The 27,849-nt window shown below is 48.9% G+C and overlaps 1 protein-coding gene across 1 annotated transcript in view; it reads right to left on the bottom strand.

Moving 5' to 3' along the window:
- Positions 1–27,849, bottom strand: part of LOC136640377 (zinc finger protein 850-like) — a 55,199-nt gene that overhangs the window by 16,172 nt on the left and 11,178 nt on the right. The window contains exons 9-10 of the mRNA XM_066615458.1: positions 6,670–6,675; positions 3,119–3,957 (exon numbers count right to left, since the gene is read on the bottom strand). Coding sequence (XP_066471555.1) covers positions 3,119–3,957; positions 6,670–6,675 — 845 coding nt within the window. The remainder of the gene's footprint in view (positions 1–3,118; positions 3,958–6,669; positions 6,676–27,849) is intronic.

Here is a 27,849-nt window from a genome sequence, read left to right as displayed (position 1 = left end):
GAACCTAGTAAACACAAGGCTTCATGCCCCTGGTAAGGCAGCACTTTCATGTGAACAGAAAATCAGCTCCCCTCAGCCACTCCTGCTGCATTCTGCACTGAAAAACATGCACCCACAGAGCACCTCACAGGAGCCTCAGGAGGGAATTGGTCTGCAGGGTCTCACCAAGGAGGTGCATGACCTGGAACATAAGAAAAGCCCGGCTGGATTCTGCCAAAGGGGGCTCAACTAGTCCACCATCCTGCTGCCCATGGTGGCCCATCACCTGTCCCTAGGAAACCCTAAACCTGGCCAGAAAGACTTGTGTCTCTCTCGCCGCTGATCCCCTGCAAATGGGATTCAAGGCAGAAATGAAAGACAGCAGAAAGGTGCCCTTCAGTGGATGGATTCATTTTGCGAATGTCTCACAGGCGACAAAAGAGTAGCAGGGAAGGGCCCTTCTGGAGGGAAGCAATATAAACAAATCATAGGATGGAGGCCATTAGCAAAGTCACCCATGGGGCTCCCTTGGGGGCTCCAACAGTCCTGAATCTGGCCAACCCCCAGGAATGGACAGCCAGTGTGTCTTAGGGCTCAGCCCACGCGTTGCTTCAGGAGCATGTTGGGACCCTAGGCTGCATGATCCTACCAGCTGCAGGGAGGCAGTGTTGGCATGAGGGCTTGACCTGGCACTGGCTGGAGTTCAGGCCCCCACGCTCAGCACTCCTCCCCTATCCCTGAGGATTTGACTCAGATTCCACTTCGCCGCCCAGTTCCTCCTAATCTCTCCTGGGCTGTGCTTCTTCTTCTTCTTGAGCTTCTCATTTCACATGCTCTTGCCCCCAACAGGCCCCCTCCCTTTGTCAACCCCCCTTTGTCTCTCCATACATCCCTTCAGCTCTTTGAACTCTTGGATGAGTTTTAAGGCCTGAAGTTCTTAACACGCCTAAAGCATTTACATGGTTCTACATTTGATTGGATTTGATACTGAGCAATGAATGAAACCTTTCCCCAGGTGCCAAGCATTTATACCAGGGGTATATGGTTTGGTACAGTTTCTTCCTTGTGTGAGTGATGCAGTCAGGTCTGTGCTGAAGTTGAACCTGTTTTCAAGCAATTATACCTGGGGTGGCCAAACCAGTTTGTGAGCCATTTGAGCCTCTTTGACATGGAACAGTCATGCACATTGGGGCAAAAAATCAAAATTTTACATATAGGCTGATGAGTTTGTCTGTGACAGATCAGGAGAGAGATCTTGGGGTGGTGGTGGACAGGTCGATGAAAGTGTCGATCCAATGTGCGGCAGCAGTAAAGAAGGCCAATTCTATGCTTGGGATCATTAGAAAAGGTATTGAGAACAAAACAGCTAATATAATGACGTTGTACAAATCTATGGTAAGGCCACACCTGCAGTATTGTGTTCAGTTCTGGTCACCACATCTCAAAAAAGACATAGTGGAAATGGAAAAGGTGCAAAAGAGAGCGACTAAGATGATTACTGGGCTGGGGCACCTTCCTTATGAGGAAAGGTTACGGCGTTTAGGCCTCTTCAGCCTAGAAAAGAGGCGCCTGAGGGGGGACATGATTGAGACATACAAAATTATGCAGGGGATGGACACTCTTTACACTCTCACATAATACCAGAACCAGGGGACATCCACGAAAATTGAGTGTTGGGAGAATTAGAACAGACAAAAGAAAATATTTCTTTACTCAGCATGTGGTTGGTCTGTGGAACTCCTTGCCACAGAATGTGGTGATGGCATCTGGCCTGGATGCCTTTAAAAGAGGATTGCACAAGTTTCTGGAGGAAAAATCCATTACGGGTTACAAGCCATTATGTGCATGTACAACCTCCTGATTTTAGAAATGGGCTATGTCAGAATGCCAGATGCAAGGGAGGGCACCAGAATAAGGTCTCTTGTTATCAGGTGTGCTCCCTGGGGCATTTGGTGGGCCGCTGTGAGATACAGGAAGCTGGACTAGATGGGTCTATGGCCTGATCCAGTGGGGCTGTTCTTATGTAACAGGTGGCTTGCGGAAGTAGGTTGGCGGAGCTTCTTATTGCATCACAGTTAATATAAAAGCTTTTAAAAAAGCAAAGATGGATATAAATTAAGAGTCTAGTGGATTAAAATCTATATTTAAGTGAGTAAATATTTAGTTCACAATAAGTACATTTTTTGTCAAATTTAAATACTTATTATTAATTAACAGTATTTATATACCGCTTTTCAACTAAAAGTTCACAAAGCGGTTTACAGAGAAAAATCAAATAACTAAATGGCTCCCTGTCCCAAAAGGGCTCACAATCTAAAAAGATGCAAATGAATACCAGCAGACAGCCACTAGAACAGACAGTGCTGGGGTGAGGTGGGCCAGTTACTCTCCCCCTGCTAAAAGAAGGAGCACCCACTTGAAAAAGTTACTTCTTAACTATTGTGATTCTCAAAACTCTTGCTTGTGGTTCTTAAATTTCTAGTCTATTGTAAGTGGCTCTTTTGTTAAGCATGTTTGGCAATACCAGATTTATATGGTTTCCCCTCTGTATGCCTTGTTTGATGCCGGATCAGATGTGAGCTCTCACTGAAGCTCTTTCCACACTCCAAGCATTTATACGGCTTCTCCCCTGTGTGATTTCTTTGATTAATAGTCAGGCTGTAGCTCCTATGTGTTGGCAACCTTCAGTCTCAAAAGACTATGGTATCGTGCTCTGAAAGGTGGTTCTGGAACAGCGTCTAGTGTGGCTGAAAAGGCCAATTCGGGAGTGACAATCCCTTCCACACCAGGAGCAAGTGCAGTCTGTCCCTGGTCTGTCTCCCTGGCTATGGGCCTTCCTTCTTTGCCTCTTAGCCTCAGACTGTTGGCCAAGTGTCTCTTCGAACTGAGAAAGGCCATGCTGCACAGCCTACCTCCAAGCGGGCCACTCAGCGGCCAGGGTTTCCCACTTGTTGAGGTCCACTCCTAAGGCCTTCAGATCCCTCTGTAGCTCCTACTGAAACATGTTCCACACTCCAAGCATTTATATGGTTTTTCCCCTGTGTGGGTTCTTTGATGATTATTTAAGTCTGAGCTGATTCAATACTCATTCAGTACTGAAGCTCATTCAATACTCTAAGCATTTATATGGTTTTTTTCCCCTGTGTGGGTTCTTTGATGTGCAGTCAGATATGAGCTCCGATTGAACCTCTTTCCACACTCCAAGCATTTATATGGTTTTTCGCCTGTGTGGATTCTTTGATGAAAGCTCAGGCCTGATCTATGACTGAAGCTCTTTCCACACTCCAAGCATTTATTAGGCTTCTCCTTTGTGTGGCTTCTTTGATGAGCGGTCAGGCCTGAGCTCTGACTGAAACTCTTTCCACACTCCAAGCATTTATACGGCTTCTCCCCTGTGTGGGTTCTTTGATGCTTAACCAGGGATGAGCTGTCACTGAAACTCTTTCCACACTCCAAGCACTTATATGGCTTCTCCCCTGTGTGGCTCCTTAGATGGAAATTCAGGCTTGAGCTCCCAGAGAAGGTCTTTCCACACTCAATGCATTCATATGGTCTCTCTCCGGTGTGAGTTCTGTGATGCAAAATCAGATCCCCGCTATGAATGAACCTCCTTCCACACTTTAAGCATGGATATGGTTTGTCCCCTGTGTGAGTCCTTCGATGCACAACTAGGTTTGAGGAACGAGTGAAGCTCATTCCACACTCCAAGCATTTATATGGTTTCTCCCCAGTGTGGCTTCTTTGATGTAAAGTCAGGCGTTTTCTCTCACTGAAGCTCTTCCCACACTCCAAGCATTGAAATGGTTTCTCCCCTGTGTGCGTTCTCTGATGCAAAGCCAGGCTGTCGCTCCTCGCGAAACACTTCCCACACTCCAAGCATTTATACGGTTTCTCCCCTGTGTGGATTCTTTCATGCACAGTCAGGTGTTTTCTTTCACTGAAGCTCTTCCCGCACTCCAGGCAATGATATGGTTTCTCCTTTGTGTCATTTATTTGATGCACAGTCTTTCCAGTTTCTCTTTCTGGATCAACTGGGATGACATTGAAATCCCTCCCGTGAAGAGCATCACCTTTATTACTCCATTCCTCTGTCTCACTTCCATGCTTCTTCTCTGGTCTGTCGTAATGAACAGCTTTCTCTCTTGTGTGGATATTTTTATGGATGGTAAGATCTGTGCTGGTGCTGAAGCTCTTTCTTGTCTCAGACAATATAAATGCTGGCCTTCCCTCCTCCCTTCTTGATCCATCCTGGTCTCTAAGCATCACATCCTGTACATCATGCATGGTTGTTTCTGGTGACACCCCACGTGGTTCCCTTTTCTCCTCTTCTCTGTTACTTCCTGGAACAGAGAGAAAAGCTTGATGAACAGCCCAATAGAGAAATGGGACCCCTAATGCCCACACTTGAGCATATTTTCTCAGAGACTGGCCACCCAGTCTCAAGCTTGGATCCTGGGAGTGGCCAGAGACCCAAGGCCCACAGGGGGAAAGAAAAAGCGTAAAAGGAAACCCCCCACCCTCCTCCTCCACCTCTGACTCCAGTAGCCCCGAAAGGGAGCCCCCCGCAAGCGGCACCCATGCTAAGTAGGCCAAGGAGTCAAGCAGGGCTGCCTCATCAGATCCCTGGGAATCAGTCATCTCAGACCCATCTGAAGACTCCAGGGAGGAGGGGGAGCTCACGGGTAAGGAAGAGGAACACGCAGAGGAAGGCAGGGGCAAGCTCTTCCTGCTGGATATATACCCCCGCCTACTGGCTAAGGCAGCAGGCATTTTGGATCTAGCCCCTGAAAGAGAAACCAAGGCGCCTGAAGCCTCAGAGCCTCGCAGGCCTAGCTCAAAGTTCCTTCTTCCCCAGAAAATTTCCTTCAGGCAGGTTCTGGAGGCAGAATGGGCAACACCCACCAGACCCCACCCAGAGCGCACCCCACGCTCTGTAGACAAATTCTACTTGCTACCAGTGGATGTCATGGAGCAGCTAAAGCTCCCGGGGGTAGATCCCCCAGTGGCAGCACTGTCCTCCTCTGCCATGCTACCTTCTAAGGGGGAGTGGGGCCCCAGGGACCCGTGTGATCATAGGGTGGAGAGCGCCCTCAAGAGGGATTTGGAGGCTTCTGCCCTAGCCATTAGGGCACCAGCTGCCAACTTCATCATGTCAAGGGCCCTCATGACTTGGGTGGAGGACCTGTTGGCATCAGATAAGTCCCTATCTAGACCTACTCTTAACACCCTCAAAAGATTTAACTAGCTGCAGCCTTCTCAGCAAATGCATCCCTGGAGACCATGCAGTTCAGCACTAGAGCAGTGGCGGCCAATGTGGTAGCAAGGAGAAACATCTGGCTATGGTAGCCTGGTGGCTTTCCCCTTCATGGGGTCTATGTCCCAGTGGCATAGTAGAAATCTGCTACTAGAAAGCAGGGACAAATGCAAGGTGCTCCCCACAGCCCACAAGGAGGCCAGCAAGTCAACCAGACCGGGCCGGCCCTTTCGTTCACAATGCCCAGCCTTCAGGCCCAGAGGCTCATTCAGGGACTCTGCCAACCACAAGCCCAGGTGGGCCAAGTCTAAATTCTTTCCGAAGTCTCGCCCCTCAGTGGAAGGAGACTCTTCCTCTTCCCACAGGCCTGCCAAGTCCAGCTGCTCCACATGACGCCAGGCCCCAGGCGGAGGGTCTCCAGATTGGGGGGGGGGGGTGTCTCCAGAACTTTGCAGCATACTGGAGCAAGATTGCCACAGACACCTGGGTGCTGAGACAGTGTCCAGGGGCTATTCCTTGGAATTCAAGACACAGCCCAGGAACCGCTTCTGGAGGGTCCCACGGTCCAAGGTCCAGGAAAAATACCAGTGCATGCAAGCAGCGATACAGCACCTCCTGGACATAGGAGCGGTAGAGCCAGTCCCACCAATGCAGAGGGGCAAGGGAGTCTACTCCATCTTCTTCCTGGTCCCAAAGAAGAACGGCAGCATGAGATCGGCTGAGCCAGTTCCTGAGGAAGCACCAGTTCAAGATGGAAACCTGGAAATCCATAGTGGCAGCACTGGAGGAGGGGGACATGCTTTGTTCGGTGGACCTCTCTGAAGCTTATATGCATATTCCTGTGCGCCTGGACCATCGCCACTTTCTGCGCTTCTGCTATTGTTCATGTCATCTACAGTTCCGTATTCTTCCTTTCAGGCTCATCACAGCGCCACGCGTGTTCACAAAAGTCCTTGTGACCCACCTATGCCTACATGGGGTTTTCCTGTATCCCAACTTGGACGAACTTCTCCTCCGGGCCCCCTCCAGGGCGTGTGCCCTGACGGACATCCAGATCACAGTGGGCACTCTCGTGGAAGCGGGGTTCGTGATCAACAGGGAGAGGAGCTGCCTGCAGCCAAGTCTCCAGCTAGAACATCTGGGCCTGCTCCTGATCACTACCAACACCACAATTTCCCTGCCCCCAGAGAGATGCGAGAAAATGCGGCAGCTTCTGGAAGCGCACCTCTCTGCGCAGCAACAGGACGTGTTGGCACTGGGCAGGCTACTGGACATGATGGTGTCTTGCCAGTACATTATCCCATGGGCACATTTCCATGCCAGAGTGCTTCAGAGATTCCTCCTTCGATTCCAGCAGGAGATAAGAGGACAACTCCCACTTCAAGACTTCCACTCCCCCCAAGGTCAGGAAGGAGCTAGAGTGGTGGCGGAGTCACTCCCGTCTGGCAACAGGCTCCCCTTTCCCCAACCCGGAATGGACAGCGATCACCACAGATGTCAGCCTTTTGGGTTGGGGAGCCCACACCAAGGGGGTGGTGGCTCAAGGGACCTGGTCCAGGGAGGATTCCCACAGGCACATTAATCTCCTGGAGCTCAGAGCCATCTGTCTGGCACTGGACAAGTTCTCTCTTGTGATCTAGGGCCACCAGGTCCTGGTGAAAATAGACAATGTGAACACTGAGGTCTATGTGAACAAGCAAAGAGGCCTGCAGTCTACAACTCTCCACAGAGAGGCAGCGGCCATCATCACTTGGGTCGAAACACACCTTGGAGCCATACGGGTGGAACACGTGGCCGGGATAGACAATTCCACAGCAGACTGGCTAAGCAGGCAGCAGATCCTGCAGATGGAATGGCAACCAAACCCACGAGTCTTCACCCTGCTGAGCGAGAGATTTGGGTCGCCACTCATGGACCTCTTCGCCACAAGGGAGAACGCGCAGCTCCAAAGATTCTTCTTACGGGGCCCTCAAGAGGGAGCAGAGGCCATAGATGCTCTATGCAATCCCTGGCTGCACAGTCTGCTGTATGCCTTCCCGCCGGTACCACTACTGCAGAGACTCCTCAAAAGAGTAAAGCAACTCCAGGCAGAGATCATTCTGATTGCCCCAAGGTGGCCCAGACGACCATGGTTCCCAGAGCTCCTATGCCTGTCAACATACAACCATTGGACCCTTCCGCTACAGCAGGACCTTCTGCTCCAGGGTCCGACTGTCCACCCCCAGCCACACCTCTTCAATCTAGCAGCGTGGAGGTTGAGCAGGGCCTGTTAGCCAGGTTGGGTGATTCTGACAGGGTCACAGCTACCATGTTGGCCTCACGGAAGGCCTCCGCTAAGAAGGTGTACCAGCCCACCTGGCACACCTTTACCAGGTGGGTGGAGGCTAGGGGGGTCAGAGTGGTGAGAGCCAAGGTGAAGCACGTTTTGGCTTTCCTTCAGCAGGGCCTGGACAAGGGGCCGTCCACCAACACTCTCAGGAGGCAGGTGGCTGCCCTAGGCAGCATCCTGGCAACAGGCTCAGGGGATTCCCTCTCATCCCACCCTCACATCCACAGGTTCCTGCTGGCAGGGGGGGGGGGAGTCACGTTCCTGAAACCCCTGACTGTCCACAGGTTCCCCAGCTGGGATCTGAACAAGGTCCTAGAGGCTGTTACTCAGGCACTCTTCGAGCCACTGGACTCAGTCCCCATCAGGGAACTCACCTTCAAGGTGTTATTCCTGGTGGCAATTACCTCAGCTAGGAGGGTCTCAGAGCTTGGGGCACTCTCCATCAACCCCAAGCTCTGCATTTTTCACAAAGACCAGGTGGTTCTCCACCTGGACCCGACCTTCATTCTGAAGGTCAACTCCTTATTCCACAGTGCACAGGAGCTTATTCTTTCATCTTTCTGCCCCAAACCAATCCACCCCAGAGAAAAGGCATGGCATACCCTGGACGCGCGCAGAGCTCTGCGTTACTACGCCAAGCACCCCAGGGCTTTTAGAAAGTTGGAGGGCCTGTTCGTAACCTATAAGGGTTCCAACCAGGGCCACAAAGCCTCAGTTAGCTCACTAGCGTGCTGGCTGAGGGCATGCATACAACTGGCCTACCAGGCCAGAGGGGATTATGGTACACTCCCTCAGGAGTGCCGCCACCACAGCAGCATTTGTTGCGTACGTATCCCTTCTTGAAATCCATAGGGGAGCGACGTGGTTCCACACCTTTGCCAAGCACTACCGGATAACCTCAACCACTTCATCAGATGCCGCTAAGGGGCATAAGGTGTTGCAACAGGTGGTAAAACAGTGAGCAAACCCTCACTGGCCCAGCCTCCTGGTTGGCTCTGCTATATCCCAGCAGTAGGAATGCCAGCCCTTCCTTCCCAGAGAAAGTAGGAATTTCTTACCTGAGAATTCCAGTTCTGGGAAAGGAAGGGTGGCATTCCACCCGCCACTTCTCCAGCTCGGGGGGGGGGGGTACACTGCTAGCTCAAGTTCCCCCACAGGGTACAACCATCCTCCCTTCCTGCCTGGGGCAGGGTGGTTTTCCAGTTAGTTTATTCAATACTGTTTTTGGTTGTTATCTCTGTAGTTGTTCATCTACAGTTCATTAGGGTTTCTTCTACCAAGTCAGCCCTGGCAGTGGACACATCAAGAGACAGGCCATAGCCAAGGCACAGGGGAGCATTCAGGTTTTTTCCTGCTTTTTGAGTCTGGACTGGGGACCAGAAGGGACGCCCCCCAACGCGGGAGGAGTATCCATCAATCAAGGTTCCGATCCTGCCTCCCAGGAAGAGGGGCATCCCAGCAGTAGGAATGCCACCCTTCCTTTCCCAGAACTGGAATTCTCTGGTAAGAAATTCCTACTTTTATTTCCAGTATTTTTCTGCTTCCTTTCTCCCCAAAGGGTCCCAAGGCAACAATTCGAAGCATTGCTTAGGATTGCAGCCCTCTCAGTAAACCATTCACAGTTGGCTGTTGTGCAGGAGAAAAAAATTATGACTGCCAGGCTTCTTGCTACAACCTGACTCACCCAGGGATTGGGGCAGCTTCTTATCCCTTGGACACAATGTTTCTTTGGAAAAGTCACAAGAGGGGTCCTCCCTCTGGATTTTCTCAGGCTTCACAACAGTTTCAATGCCATATTATCTGTGCTACATGGCGACACAGGAGTCAATTGGTCCCTTAGGGGACATTTGGTCAAAATTTTGCTTGCAGTCGTGAGGTGTCCCCATTCAGCCAGCACACACTGATCCACAGCTACTGTTGTATTAAACAGTTTTGTGTGTAACAGAATTACCTGCTGATTCTTCTTCTTCCTGGAGCTTCTGGAAAAATGCACTCTCCCATTCCTCCAGCTGGGTAACAATGGAATGTTTGGGAAACTCCTCTGAGAAAGAAACAAGAGAATGAGTTCCTTCTAGCTACAAAATATCAAGCCTTTCCAAACGACTGCCCCCCACCTCCAAAATAGCTCAGAATGGGACAGGACAAGAGGTGACCTCACTGAACACCTGCACATGAATGAGCTGCATGGTCAGCTCTGAAAGTGTCTGTCTGGTTTATGTAAGTAGAGGCTCACTGCTGATGAGTGCTGGATTGATGGACCAGTTGGGAATCCAGTTGCAAATTTGAAACCAGCCACACTTCTCTCATCAACCTCTCAGCACATGGAAGGGAAGCCTCAACCTGAAGACCAGCTGTCCCCCTCCTCTTCTGGCAATTCCCTCTCTGCAAAGAGACTAGAATTTAGGCAAGCAGAGAGCCTGGATGGTGTAGTGGTTTGGTGGACCTAGACCTGGAAGATCCAGGTTCATATTCCCCCTCAGCCATGAAGCTTCCTGGGTGAACTTGGGCCAGTCACTTCCCCTCAGCCTCATCTACCTCACAGGGTTGTTGTGAAGACAAAAGGAGAGGAGCAGCTGTATACACCACCCTGAGCTCTTTGGAGGAAGAGTGGTATAAAAATGTGAAAAATATAATAAAATAAATAAATAAACGATGGCCTTCTCCTGCCTTTTCATCTCCTCAGCAAGACTCTCACTAGGGCACCAGATTCCCAGTTTGGAACAGCCATAGCTCAGTGAATGAGTACTTGTTTTGCACACATCCCAGAAACCCAGAAACCATCCCTGGCATCAACTCAAGAGAGGGCTGGGAGACATCCTTGCTTGAACCCCTGGACAGCTGCTGCCAATCAGTGTAGACAGTACTAAGCCAGATTGGTCTGACTCGGAAGGCAGATTCCCTCTGTCCCAGAGCACCATGAATGCCTCCCCAGACAAGACCAGGCTGAGGAGGAAGAGCTGCTTAAAGGGCCAAGGCACCACTTGTCTTCCCCTCAGCTCACAATGTTCTTCTTGAGCAAACCCGTTTTTCATAACAGGAGAAAATGCTAAGATCTGTCACTGAAAGAAAACAAAACAAGGAGGACTTAAGCTAGCAGTTTCTCCATTTGGATCTGATGCCCATATAGGGCTGGCACACCAGCAGGTTCCAGAAACTTTGCTGATGCCCAACAGATGATGTCCAAGATGGCATAAGCCACGAGCCCTGGTTGAGCAAACATACATGGTTCTTGGTATCAGAAAGAGAGGAAAATAATCTTGATTCCACATTCCATTCCTACTTGAATGAAAACTTCCCACATGATGGGATGAAGAGTAGCTTTGTGGGCCAAAACTCCCCTGGGCGATCCTCTGACTCAAAATGGCAGTTAAACCTCCTACTGTACAAAGCCATTTCTCCTAACAAGAAAAAGTATCAAAATCAAGAACACCAAGAGACGGAGGACTCCATTGGCCTCTTCCTTTGTTTGGCTCTGATGCCAAACAGTGCTGTGAAAGTGGCAGGTTGCAAAAGCTTTTTTTGACACCTGCTCAGACCAAGTCCAAGATGGCATCAGCCACAAACCCTGGAGGTAAACTGGAAAACATATGTGGGAGTCAGGAGAAATAATCTTCAATCCTGAGCCCCCTTCACTTTAGACCTAAAACCTCCTATAGGAGGAGACCCGCATCATGCTCCCAGCACAACAGGTAAGTGTTTCTGTGGAGACATCAGGCACAGGTCATGGATCCACAGCCCCTTCAGTCAGCCAGAGAAACCTCAGATTTCCCTGGTGATAGCACCAATGGGCAGGTCACCCAAAATCCCCCCAGCAGCAGCACCTAGTCCTCAACAAACCACCAATGCATGGGGTATGAAGTTGAACAATACAGAAGAAGGACCAGAGGAGGCGTAGCAAGCACTGTCAGATACAAGTGCTGCATTTTTTTGCAGGTCCAGAGGGCATCAGTCAGGCAGTGCTCAGCTCTGTAACAGCCAGGAACATCAGGCATGTCCAGGACATGACTTCCAGCCCCACACGTCCCATTTTATGGTTCAATCCTAACAGTGGGAATCAAGAAGATCAACTCACACCTTTGATTCCTACACACCAAGACTAAAGGACACCCTTACCCACAGAGGCCACCATCCCGTAATTCTCCAGCTTGATATTCCTGTACAAAGGCTTTTGGCCAGGATCTGGCAGAACCCCCTCTTCCTCTTTGACATGCACAGTCACCACCTCGGAGGATACCAGACCCTGGAAAGAAAAAATAAAACAGTTCTGTTCCCAGAGATAACGCCCCACCCTTTCGATAGAACGTTTCCCTGCTTTTTGCCCATAGTCTGAAAGAGAAACTAAGTTGGGATCAACTGGTAATTTCCTATAGTATATTTAGCAAATAAAACCAGTTTTTCCATGTGATTTTCTCCTAAGAACATAGGAACAGCCCCACTGGATCAGGCCATAGGCCCATCTAGTCCTGTATCTCACAGCGGCCCACCAAATACCCCAAGGAGCACGCCAGATAACAAGAGACCTCATCCTGGTGCCCTCCCTTGCATCTGGCATTCTGACATAACCCATTTCTAAAATCAGGAGGTTGCGCATACACATCATGGCTTGTACCCCATAATGGATTTTTCCTCCAGAAACTTGTCCAATCCCCTTTTAAAGGCATCTAGGCTAGACGCCAGCACCACATCCTGTGGCAAGGAGTTCCACAGACCGACCACACTCTGAGTAAAGAAATATTTTCTTTTGTCTGTCCTAACCTGCCCAACACTCAATTTTAGTGGATGTCCCCTGGTTCTGGTATTATGTGAGAGTGTAAAGAGCATCTCCCTATCCACTCTGTCCATCCCCTGCATAATTTTGTATGTCTCAATCATGTCCCCCCTCAGGCGTCTCTTTTCTAGGCTGAAGAGGTCCAAACGCCGGAGCCTTTCCTCATAAGGAAGGTGCCCCAGCCCCGAAATCATCTTAGTGAAATCATCCTCTCTTTTCTAACGGAATAGGTGCCATCCATGTATGACACACGTGGACCTGAGGAAAAATACCACATCGCTTGAGTGACCACCTCTATGGTATTCAGTGGCCACATCTATCGTATTAGACTGGGAGGCAGGTCGACTTACCAGTAATTGAACAGTGGTCCAGGAAACATTCAGACTGTGTCACTGTTTCATCACATACACAACATGGGACACAGAACAAGATGTAACCTTCCTTTCAATAGTTGGTATTCCTAAAGATCTCTTTCTGAACCATTCCTTGAGTTCCTGAATTCTATTGATGCCCAAGAGAAGGATGAAGGTGGTTGAAGACAGACCTCAACTTGCAGAGAGGGCAGCAGCCACACTGGCATCCTCACAGACCTGGCAATCCCTCTGTCCCAGCAGAGGCCAGACTGCTGCCCACTACGATTGTGCAAAGAAGCTGCATTGTTGCTTACAGAGAAGCATGAAACGCATTACACCACTGTGCTGCATGTAACAGGAATAGCCAACTCCAGTTTAGCAGCCCAGAGTTTGGACATGCACACGCTCAGCCTGTCCTGAGTGAGCAACCATCGTGCTGCAGGCTGTCTCTCTCTTGGACCCTCCTGCTCTGGCCCTTTGCTTCCCGGGACCTCTTCCCCTCAGCCACTGCCCACTCAGCACTGCACTGCTCTCATGGCCTCTTCCTGTGGGTAGAGTTTGTTCTTAATACTGTCTGCTTGCTCTGCTCAGCTGCTCACACTGAAGGTCTGCCTGGAAAAGGAGGGCAGCCAATGTGCTCTGAGCTCTACGGCTCTTGTCCTGAGCCATAATCTGTTGCGTTCAGCCACATCACAACCTCAGCCTGTCTTCAGCCACCTTCTCCTGCTCACACTCATGCACAAGCACCCTGTTGCATCCATCTGGTATTCAGACAAACCCCCAAATCTAAAACCAATCACGATGAAGCAAATGTTGAGCAGCCGCAGCTGGGCGATGGTGTCCAAGGGCAGAGGAGTGGACCGAAGATCCCTGGTGAGATTCACAGGACACTTACAACAGTTTGAAAGGACAATGCTGTGTGTGACTTGGGAGGACAGTGCTGCCTGTGACTTGGACTCCTGAAGGGCTGGGGAGAAAAGGCTAACTACCTCTCCTCACTCCAGCAACCATGATTGAGGCCCCTCCCATGCAGAGAAAAAGGGAGAGTGCTGCTTAGAGAAACAGTTTCTCAACTCAAAGGAACATATGACAAGATCTGACAACAATTAGGACGTCCTAATAAATGGAGACAAATTACAGGATTTTACTGGTCAACCAACACTCCAGCCATTGGAGTTCTATGGAGTTTACATGTACTCTTCTGAGTGGTCAAATGCACTATTTTACAGCACCAGACAAAAAGGTTTCCTTCAAGGCCTGGAAGACAAAAGGAGGACAAGGTGTTCCTTGCATGTTGCTCTGGTAATCTGCCCCTTACCTGAGCAGGCTGCAGAGGTGCTGATTCTGCTCCATGCAAAAGAGGAGACGGTCTGGAACGTGGCCCTGATTCCATCCCACTGCCTGTGAGGGAGACAAGCCTGATGGGAGGTCATTGAACCTTCATGCCCTCTTCCTTCTGCAACTTGACACGATTTCCCCAACCCAGAAATGCCTCCATTGGGTAAGACACTCACATCCTCATTCCCTTGCTTCACATTCTTCCTTCTGCCACCTGGTCCCTGTTTCTTCCCTTCCCTGCCTGTCTAGTCACCTCCATCCTCTCCTTGCAGTCCTTGCTCCTTCAAAGAGTCTCAGGTCCACCGAGACCCACATTTCCTGCTGCAGTGTCTGCCTCTATTCAGGCCTCCTGCAGCTGTTCTTTCACAAAGCCCAGTCCCTAGGAGTGACCTTGAGCAGCACACAAGACAGGTGCTGTATCATTCCAGGTGATGTCCTGGAACTCAGGCGATTAGACCTGATGGGGGGAACCCTGAATATCTATTATCTCTCTAAGGGCCCAGTCGTAATGGCCAATAGTGCTGCAGCTCAGGGCCAGCGCTAGGTGTCATAAACATGCCGTAAATCATATTTATGGTACCCTTGAAGTAGTGCTGTGCCGTAAAGCATGTTTATGGTACCCTTGGAGTAAGTAGAGCTGGCTCCAGGCCAGCCCCAGGCAGAGCTGCAAAAGTGCCGGGAGGTGGAGGATGCACCGTCATTGGAGGCAAGTTTGATAAATGCCGGTAAGGAGATTTGAGGCAGTGGAGAGATGCTCCAGGGTGGCGGAAGGGCGGAGCATTGGGAAGAACCACGGTCAGGTACAAGTGGTGCATTTTGTAGGTCCAGAGAGCATCAGTCAGGCCATGATCAACTCTCTAACAGCAAGGAACATTAGGCATATCCAGGACATGACTTCCAGCCCCACATGCCCCATTTTATGGTTCACTCCTAACAGTGGGAATCAAGAAGATCAACTCATGCCTTTGGTTCCTACAAACCAAGACTGAAGGATACCCTTACCCACAGAAGCCACCATCCCATAATTCTCCGGCATGACATCCCTGTACAAAGCCTTTTGGCCTGGATCTGGCAGAGCCTCCTCTTCCTCTTTGACACGCACAGTCACCACCTCAGAGGATACCAGACCCTGGAAGGAAAAAATAAAAAAGTTCTGTTCCCAGAGATAACATTCCACCCTTTTGATAGAACATTGCGGTGTTCACTGAGCCTGCTCTTGACCTGGGCCATAATCTGGTTAGGCCACTTCAGAACCTCAGCCTGCCCTCAGCGCACACGCACCCTGCTGCGTCCATCTGGCATTCATTCAAACCCTGAAATCTAAAACAAATCATGATGAAGCAAATGGCCAGCAGCAGCAGCTGGGCCACGGTGTCCAACTGGAAGAGGAGGGGGTAGAGGCTCCCTGGCGAGACTCGCAGGACACTTAAAACTGTTTGGAAGGACAGTGCAGTGTGTAACGGATTTATAAAGGGAGAAAAGATTCCCCTCCACTCCTCACTCCAGCCACCATGATCAAGGCCCCCCTCCCTGATGCAGTGGGAAAAGGAAGAGTGCTGCTTAGAGAAACATATTCTCAACTTTAAGGAACATCCGACAACATGCGAGGGCATATTAATAGATGGAGACAAATTACAGGATTTTACTGGTAATCTGACTCTCCAGCTGCTGGAGTTCTCTGGAGTTCACACACACTCTTCTGAGTGGTCAAATACAATATTTAAAGGACAATACGAAAAGGCTTGGAAGACAGTAGGACAACAAGGTGTTCCTTGCACGTTGCTCTGGTGATCTGTCCCTTACCTGAACAGGCTGCAGAGTAGCTGATTCCGCTCCATGACGAAGAGGAGATGGTCTGCAAGGTGGCCCTGATGCCATCCCACCGCCTGTAAGGGAGACAAGCCTGATGGGAACTCATTGACCCTTTGGGCCCTCTTCCTTCTGCAAATGGACACTATTTCCCTGACCCAAAAATGCCTCAGCTGGGTGAGACACATCCTCATTCTTCCTCCATCCGCCTGCCTAGTCACCACCATCCTCTCCTTGCAGTCCTTGCTCCTTCAAAGCGTTTCAGGCCCACCGAGACCCACATTTCCTGCTGCAGTGTCTGCCTCCATTCAGTCCTCCTGCAGCTGTTCTTTCACAAAGCCCAGTCCCTAGGAGTGACCTTGAGCAGCACACAAGACAGGTACTGTATCCATTCCAGGTGATGTCCTGCAACTTGGATGATTATACCTGCTTTGGGGGGGGGGGGGAGGACACCCTGATTTGCCAGTGCAGGGAGCAGGAGGAAGTCAGATGTAATGGGGGCATCTTGGCAGAGCTGTTTCCCAGAGCAGTCGCAGGAGGAATTTCTATTATCTCTCTAAGGGCCCAGTCGTAATGGCCAATAGTGCTGGCGCTCAACGCCAGCAATAGGTGTCATAAACATATCATAAAGCACATTTATGGCACCCTTGGAGTAAGTAGAGCCCAACCGAGAAGTGTCACCAGTTCCTTAGAAGACAAACATTGAGAAACACTGTATAAGTGGAATGAAACCCCCACCACCACCCGCCCCGCTGAGACACACACCTGGAATGATGCAGATGTTTTGACCCAGGCTATGGGAGAGCAGAGCAGAGCAGAGATCTGGGGCTTTGACTTCCCTGGGTCAGGCCTGGATGCTGGATGGATCCTTTTCGGCTGCAAACCCCAGCACACTTAGGAAGGATTTTTATTCCACCTGCCTCTGTTCACGCCAGGAGCAAAGAAACTGAAAACAGTCCAAGCAAGAAGGGAGGATCTGAAGGACATGCAATTAAAAGACAAGGCACTTGAGAAGCCCCCACCCCCTTCCCTTTCAGGGACAGTCCCTGGGCTCCAACATGGTTCTCGGGCGTCCCTCCTGCGCCCGGCTCTTCCTGCCACTCTTCCAGCTCTGACACTGCCCCCCCTTTGGCCTTGTCCCTGTCACACAAACCCCCAGAACATGACCCACTCACCACCCCAAAGGGAGCCACCAGGGAGGACTGCCGGCCTGGAGGAGGGAGGCAGAGGAAGGGGCGGAGCAGGGACTGGCTTCCCATTCACTTCTCTAGGAATCCGGAGTCGCTTCTGTTAACCCTCGCAATGCCTGTACAAAGGAAGGCCTCCTGGCAGAGCATCGCTGGTTGGACCCTCCTTTCCCCTCCTCCTCCTCCTCCTCCATCCGAAGCATCCAATGCGCTGCGAAGTGCAAGACTGGGGTCTCTGCTGGTCCCCCGCCTGGAGCTTGCGGTGGGGCGGGCGAGGGGCATCCTCGGAGGGGCTTCCAGTCTCCCTCCTGCCTGGTCTCTCGGCAGCACTGTCGGGCAGGCCTGGAAGCAGTGGCGTAGCTAAGGAGGTGCAGGGGGTAGCAGTTGTACTGGGCATCTAGCTTTAGGGGGGCAACAAGCTGAGCTTGACACTAGTGACCAAAATTGTGAAAATCTTGGTATGTATGAATAATACCATCATGTTATATATCGTTGGAAAGGTAATTTAATGCAGAGTGCAATGCAACAAGCTACACTGGAATATCTGTATTCTATCAAAAGTTATGGCCAATTAACCATAAAATGAAAACACAACTGCCTTATGGAACAAAAAGTGGATTTTCTTAACTCAAAACCTATTTATGAGACTGATTGTTCTCAGAGCCAGTGACATATTATTATGTTATTGACAGGTTGCAATATGTTGTCATGATACAGCATGAAACCAATTGTGTTAATATGAGTCAGCTCTCATTTACATATATCATAATACAATTCCCCCTGCTAACTGGGTAAAAGGCACTTTTTCAAGAGGTGCCCCTCTTATATTTAGCAAGGAGAGAATAACCATCCCTCTTCACCCCAGTACAGTGTCTCGAACCTATCAGGGGCACACTTTTTATTTATTGATTGATTTTGTCAGGGGGGGGGGGCTACAAATCTTTGACTCCAGGTAGCATATAGATGCCTTAGCTATGCCACTGACTGGGGGGAGGCAGCAGAGCAAGTGGGTAGAGAGCTGCTGGGGGGAGGAGGTGGGTTCCTCCCAATTTTCACTTTTAAAAAAGCCCAGGTGTGACATCACTTCCGGTCATGACATCACTTCTGGGGCAACAATTTGAGCATGGCACCAGGCTACATGATCATTAGCTATGCCACTGGGTGCATCTAACAAGAAAAGAAGACTCAGGGATGTGCAGTGAGTGGGGAGGCAGGGGAGTCCTTCAAAAAGCGCTACTGCCACGTGAGGCATACAACCCACGCTTTTTTGAGCTGTGCCCACCAAAGCAAGCCTCCTACTGCTGTTGTGTTGTTTTCCTGGTCTTGCTGCCAGATGGCAGGAGTACCACCAGATACCACCTCAAGTAGCACTGCTGGTACTGGTTGAGAAACGCTGCCTTAGACCAATTCCCTTACCATGGCAGCCAAGGCTTAAGTCCGTGGGACTGAAGCTGGCTGCCTTGGCACTGACCTAAGCTCTCTCCTGGGCTGCAGTTCATGGGACTGAGCCCATAACAAAACTTTTCTATCCATTATATACTCTGCTGTCAGAAGATTGCAGACCCCCATGCCCACACTTGGCAATGGGCTAGAAGGTTCTAGCCTTCTGAGGCAGTATCTGCTTGTTTAGCCAGCTCCAGCCTTTTCACTTGAGGCAGGAAATTCAATTTAGGTGGGAATATTCTTTAACATTTTCAGGTTCTTTAGTCCTATTGGTGGTAGCCCTTACACTTAATACCAGAGTCTTAGAACATTTGCACTGGTTTCCTCTCAACAGTTAGGCTTTTCCTTTTATCAACTTAAGAGGGGTTCCCCCCCTCCAACAATTGCATAGGAGGCTTTTGTCTGCTACAGCAAGGACACAGAGAGTCCACTTCCACTGTTCTGCAGATAAGATCCACAAAATGGGTAGATAACTCCGAAGAATATAAGAGTCTACAAATGTCAATGCAGGTTATAAGACAAAACTAATTTCCCTCCCTCTGATCTCCCCCCTCCCCTCTTACTCCTTCCTCTCTTATCCCTCCACCAGTCCTTTAAACAGACTGGTAGCAGTGCCCCCACCCTTGACTTAGCTGATTGTTGTCTCCATGTGTATGTGCAACCTCCTGATTTTAGAAATGGGCTATGTCAGAATGCCAGATGCAAGGGAGGGCACCAGGATGAGGTCTCTTGTTATCTGGTGTGCTCCCTGGGGCATTTAGTGGGCCGCGGTGAGATGCAGGAAGCTGGACTAGATGGGCCTATGGCCTGATCCAGTGGGGCTGTTCTTATGATCTCCTGCACTACTTCTCGCAGCTGTGACAACATCCAACTCAGCAGAGTCATCAAAGGCCTAGCAAGGACATCATTGCTATGTGCTGTCAGCCCCACTGGAGCCTTGACTCCAATCAGACATGAGCCAAGCAAAAACAGGGAGAAAACAGATGGATGCCACCATTTTTCTGCAGTCCCTTGGCTGGTGGGCCAAGAAGGGACAGTGGTATGTTTTGGCAAGCACATGTTTGCATATGAGTTTTTCAATCTCATTTTCAGATTGGGTTGCTGCTCTCCCACAAACTTACCCAACTCAGAAGAGTTGCTCCTCATTCCTGCCAATAAAAAAAAAACTCTTGCCAGCTGTCCCTCCCTAAGCCACAGCAGGCCCATAGTCAGGATTCTAGAGATGGGTGGATGACTATTTTTTCAGGGTGGGCAATTATGATGGGTATATAAAATACTGGTGTGCAAAGTTAAAGGATAAATATGGAGAAACATCAAAGGCCCATAAATGAGAAGGTGGGCAAACTGCTGGACAATTCCCACCCTGGCCCCCCTCCAGCTACAGACCTGAGCCACTGATGGAAGAACAGTCAACTTATTTGTGGAAGCTGAGGGCATGTCGTCTGCACGCAGCCCTGTACTGATAAAGGGAAGAGGCATGGAATGAAAAACATAGTAGGTTGGACAGAGGGAAGTTCTTTTCCTTCCTGCACAACACCAGAACCAGGGGACATCTGCTCAAATTGACAGGCGGGAGAGCTAGAACAGACTCAGGGCACAATCCTAACTCCTTATGTCAGTGCTTTCCAGCACTGACATAAGGGCAATGCAGCTCTGAGGTAAGGGAACAAATGTTCCCTTACTTTGAGGAGGCCTCCCTGAGTGACACCCAACTGCAGGATGCAGCACACGGCCCATTGGCACCGCTATGCCAGTGCTGGAAAGCACTGACATAAGGAGTTAGGATTGCGCCCAAAAGGAAATATTTCTTGACCTAGTTAGTGTGTAATTAATCTGTGGAACCCCTTTCCACAGGATGTGGTGATGGCAGCTGGCCTAGAGGCCTGTAAAAGTGGATAGGACAAGTTGATGGAGGAAAAGTCCAACACAGGTTACAAGTGTTGTACAGCAGAGTGGGAGGGAATATAAGAAGAGCCAGGCTGGATGCCAGTGATCAGGCCCCTGAGTTCTTCGCACCTGTCTTCATGGCAGAAGTGCTCAGGCAGATTAGGCCGGCGGACCAAAACTCGATTGGCAAAGAACAGGTAAAAAGCAAGGCCTCCGTCTGATTCCATCTTGAGAACCTGCTCCATTTTGCATCAGCAGTAAGAACTTAGTCTGCATTCTTTTTTTAGATAGAAAATATGAGGAAGCGACATTTCTAGCCTGCTAGTAGCATGTTTGGTGTGATTCTAGCACAATTCATTTAAAAACAGAAAGCAAATCACGTGGAACGTACTTTGGGGTATTTTTACATTTAATCATTGCCCACTTTTTTAAAACAACACTCTTTTGGGACCCACCTAGGTTTACCTGGTCTGTTAAAAAGGAGATCAAAGCGTTCACCTCCGTTTTGCTCCCATCATCCGGAATGGCTCTGAAGGAGAGGAGCCGCTTTGCATGGCGCATTCAGGCACCTGTAAAACTGATGCTTAATGCTTTGGTACCCCCCCCCTTAAGAAATTACCAAGAGTCTCAAAGGCCATTGTCATGCTGGGCCACTAATAAAAGTCACAAGTGAGCATGGGATCAAGCAGGATACATTTCATTACATGGTGCACACTTCCAGTATGGTGGGTGGGGGAAATAAATGTCACGCACTTGATGAAGGCTGTTTTTAATTTTTCTACAAATGAGGTATCCCTTCCCAGCCAGAAACATATAGCAACACCATTCTGAAAGCAAAATTACTAGCAAGATACATTGCTAATCACACTTAAGGAGAAAAAGCTAGTGACAAATTGGAAAACAACACACAAACCTGGACATCACTTTCCCCTCAAAATAGTACATTCATCAAGCGAGACAGTCCTAACATTAGGAAGGACAGGGACAGCCACAAATCTCAATCGGCACATGCAATGCCATAAAAGGAGATGAATAAGCTACTGGGGAGGGGGGGTTATGATCCACAGCAGCCATTTTCAACCGATGTGCCATGGCACATTGGTGTGCTGCAGGAATTTGGAGTGCAGTGTTTGAAAAGAGCTGAAAATCTCTCCTGGGTTCTGCAGCTCTGTTTTGAGGGCAACTGTCTGTAGTAACAAACAAATAAACAGAGCCGGCACAGGAAGAGGGTCACACAATTCATTACTACAGACACTTGCCCTAGAGAAAGAAGTGCAGAACCCAGAACAGCCGAAACCCAGAAGTGACATCACAAGAGGCGAAGACCATAGAGGTCAGGGACATGTGGTGGGTGGGGAGGCAGAACCTCCCCACCAGAGTCCTTCGAAAAGCGCCACTGCTGGGGGAGGCACACAAGTGCTCTCAACCCATGCGCAAAGCTTTGCATGTGGGTTGAGAGTGCTTGCATGCCTTTCACAGCAGCAGCGTTTTTCAAACCTCCAGTGGGGAGGCTCCGCCTCACCTGCCTCCCCACCCACTGCATGTCCCTGATAGAAGTCAGTGTGCCATGTGAAGAGAAACATTGAAAATTGCTGACCCACAGGGTACCAGACTTCTGTTCATGTCAATGAAACCTGAGCAGGAGAAAGCCATTATGGATTGTGTCCTCTGTTAATGAGTGGGAGAAAAGTCCATTCGGCTTTGCCAAATGGAACAAGAAATCTGATCAACTTGCGTCCTGAGTACACTTCTGTACTGCAGCGAGTCATGGACTCTCCGCTCACAACAGGAGAGGAAACTGAACGCTTTCCACATGCGCTGCCTCCGGAGCATTCTCGGCATCACCTGGCAGGACAAAGTTCCTAACAACACAGTCCTGGAACGCGTTGGAATCCCTAGCATGTATGCACTGCTGAAACAGAGACGCCTGCGTTGGCTCGGTCATGTCGTGAGAATGGATGATGGCCGGATCCCAAAGGATCTCCTCTATGGAGAACTCGTGCAAGGAAAGCGCCCTACAGGTAGACCACAGCTGCGATACAAGGACATCTGCAAGAGGGATCTGAAGGCCTTAGGGATGGACCTCAACAAGTGGGAAACCCTGGCCTCTGAGCGGTCCGCTTGGAGGCAGGCTGTGCAGCATGGCCTTTCTCAGTTTGAAGAGACACTTTGCCAGCAGTCTGAGGCTAAGAGGCAAAGAAGGAAGGCCCATAGCCAGGGAGACAGACCAGGGACAGACTGCACTTGCTCCCGGTGTGGAAGGGATTGTCACTCCCGGATTGGCCTTTTCAGCCACACTAGACGCTGTGCCAGAACCACCTTTCAGAGCGCGATACCATAGTCTTTCGAGACTGAAGGTTGCCAATACAATATAATACCTTACTCCTATGGCTCACTGACCTGTTTTTTTGGTGGCACAACTTACCATACTCACATGAAATTGAGTACATTTATAGTACATGAAATTTTTGCCAAGTAATCAAGCTCCAATTATCACCTCACCTTATCCCCGGGTCAATCAGAAGGCAGAGCCTTTCAGCTCTGAACAGTTTCTTTTCTCAGCTAAGCTCAGGCAGGCACCTCCTTAGTTGCTATAGTACGTACTTTTCCTAGGACATTCCAGCCAAAGTTAACCTTTTATTCTCCTTCCTTCTGCTGCAGCCTGGTTCTGCTTTGCAAGCATTTGCAGGCAATGCAAGCAATTGCAAAAAGCAAATTGCAAGCAATTTGCAAGCAAACAGATGTTTTTTGAAACACCAGGATGGGACCCTCCTTCCCAGGATACAATTCAGTGCACCATTATTTAAGAATAACACCCATGGAAAGCAGTGGATCTACTTCTGAGTAAAAAGGGTTGCAAATATCTCGTCTCTCTGCTGTGCATTGAATTGCACACTCCCAGTTATGTGTTATGGGTTGTATGTTGTACGTAGAGCTTTTGGCTTAACACACCAGACACCTTAAAGGTGGATTTGATTCATGGATCTCCTGCAGTGGTTCCCAACCTTTTTCACTTGCATATCCCTTGGCAGCCCATTTCCATAAATTGCACCCTTCATATTAGCAAAATATCTGTAATAATACAAGCCTTCACCTCCTCCATATGGAAGCTCAGACTTCATATATTCATCACATATTTTCTCTTTCCATCTGTTTGAAGAACAGAACACTCTGCCTTTGCACTGTTTTGCACCAGAAGTGTGCTGAGAAATTCTGGGTAATTGATCACTTTGCATATTATGTTTCAGCTTTTTTACTGTGCTGGTTTTCAATCACTGGTTCATACATGAATTGATGACCAAAAACTAGCTATTGGTGGGGCTTTCACAGCCAACTAGCTACCTCCCTTCCTGCCTTGCTGACCCTGCAAAGCATTCTGGAGCATTCTTTTTCTACCATTATTCCATTCTTTTTCAAGTACCTCTAAAGGTCTTGTTGAGTGTTCCTGGGAGTACATGAATACCAGGTTGGGAACCACTGTTCTACTGGTATGTTGTTTACAATGCACTTACTCTGATAGTGCTTACAAAAAGGTGGTGAAGACCAGAATTTAAATCTTATGATTTAAATCTTATAATCTTAGCTGCCTTGGGTGCCCTTCGGGGAGAAAGGCGGAATACAAATCTAATAAATAAATAAATAAATACTATGTTTTTAATAAATTAGAGACTACAGTTCTTAGGTAACAATTAGTGGTATGTTATTTTTCAGGATCTGGCCTGGGGTAAAAGCAGACAAAACTATACTCAGACACCCCCCTAAGTTTAACCCCCAACTTATCAGAGGGTCATAGAAAATTCCATGACTGTTGGCTCAAAACCTGCCCTCGGCTTATCTGTGGGGGTCGACTTATAGGCGAGTGTCTGCGGTAATTTGGAATCTCTGCCTTAGAGGAGCAAAGACCCAACCTTATTTATCTCTTACTTACAGACCAAATCTTGTATTCCAGACAGATACACAACAGTCTTTTGACAGCCATGGTGAATGGTACCAATATTTTGTTTCAACAGGACAGGAAAAAGCTCACAATCATAATGTTGCCGCAGCCACAGTTTTTGAAGAAATGTTTGTTGGTCCTTACGGTTCCTTAGACATCATGGCCCACAGCCAACAGTTACACCACAGGTGAAATCAGAGACCCATTCTCTACCCAAGGCCCTGTAATGATTACTGACTGTGGGAATCAAACAGAACAAGGTTCCCTGTAGAGTTTTTTTTATAGCTTGTCAAAGTATTGTGACCAGGGTAGTACAAGGAACCCAAGCACCTTGTAAGTAGTTCTGTATGCCCGAGACATCTTTGGGTCTCTGTTTCTCTAACAATAAGCCCTTCTGCCACAAAGCAAACTACTTCCACAATGGAGATTCTCAAAAAGCGACTTTAGCTGTGCTGTGGGGTAGGTCTGCTATTAAAAGAGAAGCCTAGATTCCCTCTGAGCAAGCCTAACACTATCTGTTTGGATCCCAACCAAAGCTTTTATGCCTGACTGTGAAGCATCTCCTTTTCATACTCTGTCTGTGTGTGTGTTTCCATAAATGATCGTGTCACACCATGTAATAAGTTCAATAAGTTAAGGTTTTGGCTGTTACATAGTGGTAGAATTCAAATGAAATGGGGATGTTTGAAGGGAGGTGGTTGTAGTTTGTCTAAAATTTGTTGGAAACAATCTGTTTCTTGTCATTCATACCTCCTTCTGCCAACTAGTCCAACTCAGTTTGCAATCAAGGTTGAAAAAGCATTTCACTGACTTGTTAGTAGAGAGATTTTAACTGTTGGGAGGGTATGAGAGTTCTAGAGACTGGGGGGAGGCTTGTATTTTACCAAACTTACTGCCCAGCCTGCCTCAATGGCTATATAATTATATGTTGTGGGTAGCTCTCTGCCATCACCTGTGCAAGTTATAAAGTAATTTTTTAAAAAAATTAAGGAAGCCATTTCTAATCGGAACACCTGCCACTACAACTCCTCCCATTTTTACCAAAATCCCTGCCAACGTTATGCAATGTGTCTATGTCAAACATGCTGGATAGAAACTACAACTGATACGATGAGGGGATTGCAAAGCCAGTTTAAACCAGCAAGATGATGTCTTGCTATATGACAGGCAGGACCCAAGATATGGCAGGACCCATTTGTATCACTAGGCAGGCCTATAACAGATGGAAAAGATGATGTCCCAGTTGTGGGCCAAGCTGCCTCCCACCGTACAAACACCCCCTCAGCAATGATGATTGGAGCACACTTTGAAATTCTGATTTTTACCACAATTGCAGGGGCAGGGAAGTTAACAATAATTAGAAACATCCAAATACACACTCTCAGGTGACAGCTACTAGAGAACTATGAAGAGTCAGAATGGCAACATAGTGGAGAGTCAGTGCCGAACATATCCAAATCCACCTGTCAATATATACATAGATACACATAGTGGTACACAGAGACACAACACAGCAACTGCATTTGCCAATATTTTTTCAGATGTGACCCGCCTCTTTGGTTCTTCTTTCTGGGTCAGCACACTCATTCCGTATGTGTGGTTCAGAGCAGAATCTGTGCATGGGGAATCTAACTGCCCCTTGGCAGCTGTCAGCAAAACATCAATCCATATTGGCAGGTGCTTCCTAGTGCCTAAAGTGGCAAGTCAAATACTGTCCTGCCTTCACTACTGGGTGACGTACCAACCTGTTCCTCCCACTCTCTGGATTGGAGAAGAAAGCGGGAACATAGCAGAAGGGTAGCAGACAGGAAAGTGTTGAGCTAGAGTCTCTGACCCTCCAGCCCAGAGGCATCAAATTCATTTCATAACAGCAGGACAAATAGCATTCATGGCGCCTGCTGAAGGCTGGAAGTGACATCGTTAAGCAGGAAGTGATGTCATTAAGCAGATGATGGCCAGAAGTAAGCACTTTGTTCTCATGCAAGAACTCATTAATTGCAAATGACAGAAAAGTGGCAAATCTTGAACATACTTTCAAGAGATGGGACAGCCCAACGATCAGGCTGAGAGAGCCCAATCATCACACAGGCTGCTTTTTCAGCAGCGCCACTTTTACCAAGACATCACTTCACAGCTGAGGTGCTCTGTGAAGTGACACCTTAGCAGAAGTGGAGCTGCTGAAAGGGCAGCCGCACAGGGATAACTGGGCTTGGATGCAGGCTACGGGCCTTATATTTTATACCTCTGCTAAAGCCCATCACTTTCCTCTCTTCCACAACTCCGCTTCCACCCTGTCCACAGCTTCCTTTTCCAATCCAGGGAGGGTGCAGTTGAGGCAAATGGGTCAACCAAGACAGTACCCCCTCCTAATTGGGTGTCTCTTAGGCAGCTGCCTCAAGTCAGCCCCATGGATGGGCTGGCCCTGCGAACTGGCATGTGAAACTACATGATACCTTCATTCCAGAAGGTTCTTCCAGCCTTCCCCTAAGCTGCAGACAAAGCTCATGAAGCCACATGCTTATCCCTTCCTTTGGTTCAAACAGTTCCTTACAACCCAAGCACCAGGTGAAAGGACGTGTGACCTACAAGGGGTTTGGGATTCATTTGCTGCACCCGGGAAGTCAGGCAACAGGAAAGGTCCTTCTTCCTATATCTCCCCCTCCCCCAGTCTTCAAACATTATGACAGGTGCTACAGAAAACAATTACAAGATTTAAAACAAAAACTCTGCTACAGCTGCAGACGGGACCTCAAGAAATATTTTCTGCAACCCTAAGAATAGAACATCATTAAAACTGGCCACAGTGGAGTTCTTGGGAGATAGAAAATGGTTGCTTGGCACTCGGAGCTTTAGGCCCGAGATCTTTTGGGGAAAGGCGGGCACCACAAAATGATGCAAAGCTTCCTTCTCCTGCAGTAGCCAAGACTGTGTCAAACTGCTCTTAATGTTTCAGGTGGCTCTTAATTCTTTGTCAAAACCCTCAGAATCCTTTGCTTCCACTCAAGTCAAGTCAAGTCAAGTCAACCTTTATTAGGCATAAATACTCAAGGTTTCCAACAGCTTTTAAAGCATGATGGCACCTGTCCTGTGGTGTATTGCAAGGTTGCGTGACCATGCTCTGAATGTGACTGGCTAACTCCTATTTAAGGCAGCAGAGACGAACATCAGGAAAGGAGGAGACGGTGGGTGAAGTCGAACTGGCACCCTGAAGCGGAAGCAGGGGTGCAGAAGCAGTGGCAGGGGACACCAAACTGCTGTGAATGAAACAGCGTCCAGAGTGTGTCAGTCTGCTTCACCAAACAGATTTTACTACCCTCAAGGCTAGCTGCTCAATCTGAGACATGTTTACCTGGCAGCAAGTCCCATCGTGTTCGGTGGGACTTGCTCACAGGTATATGTGCCCAGGTCTGCAGTTTAAGAAGCTTCTGGGGACTAGAGTCTGTGTCATCAGGTGCAGTAAGGTTCATCCCCAGTCAGTGGGTGTTACAAATGGGGACGCAAGGAGGGAACGGAAAGAGTTAGGAGTCAAAAGGCTGTGGGACAGTAATTAGTTCCACCCTTTCCT

Source organism: Tiliqua scincoides, chromosome 2 (genome assembly GCF_035046505.1).
Source record: "Tiliqua scincoides isolate rTilSci1 chromosome 2, rTilSci1.hap2, whole genome shotgun sequence".
Taxonomy (NCBI): Eukaryota; Metazoa; Chordata; class Lepidosauria; order Squamata; family Scincidae; genus Tiliqua; species Tiliqua scincoides.
Note: the sequence above shows the minus strand (reverse complement) of the source record. Positions and strands in the feature narration are given on the sequence as shown.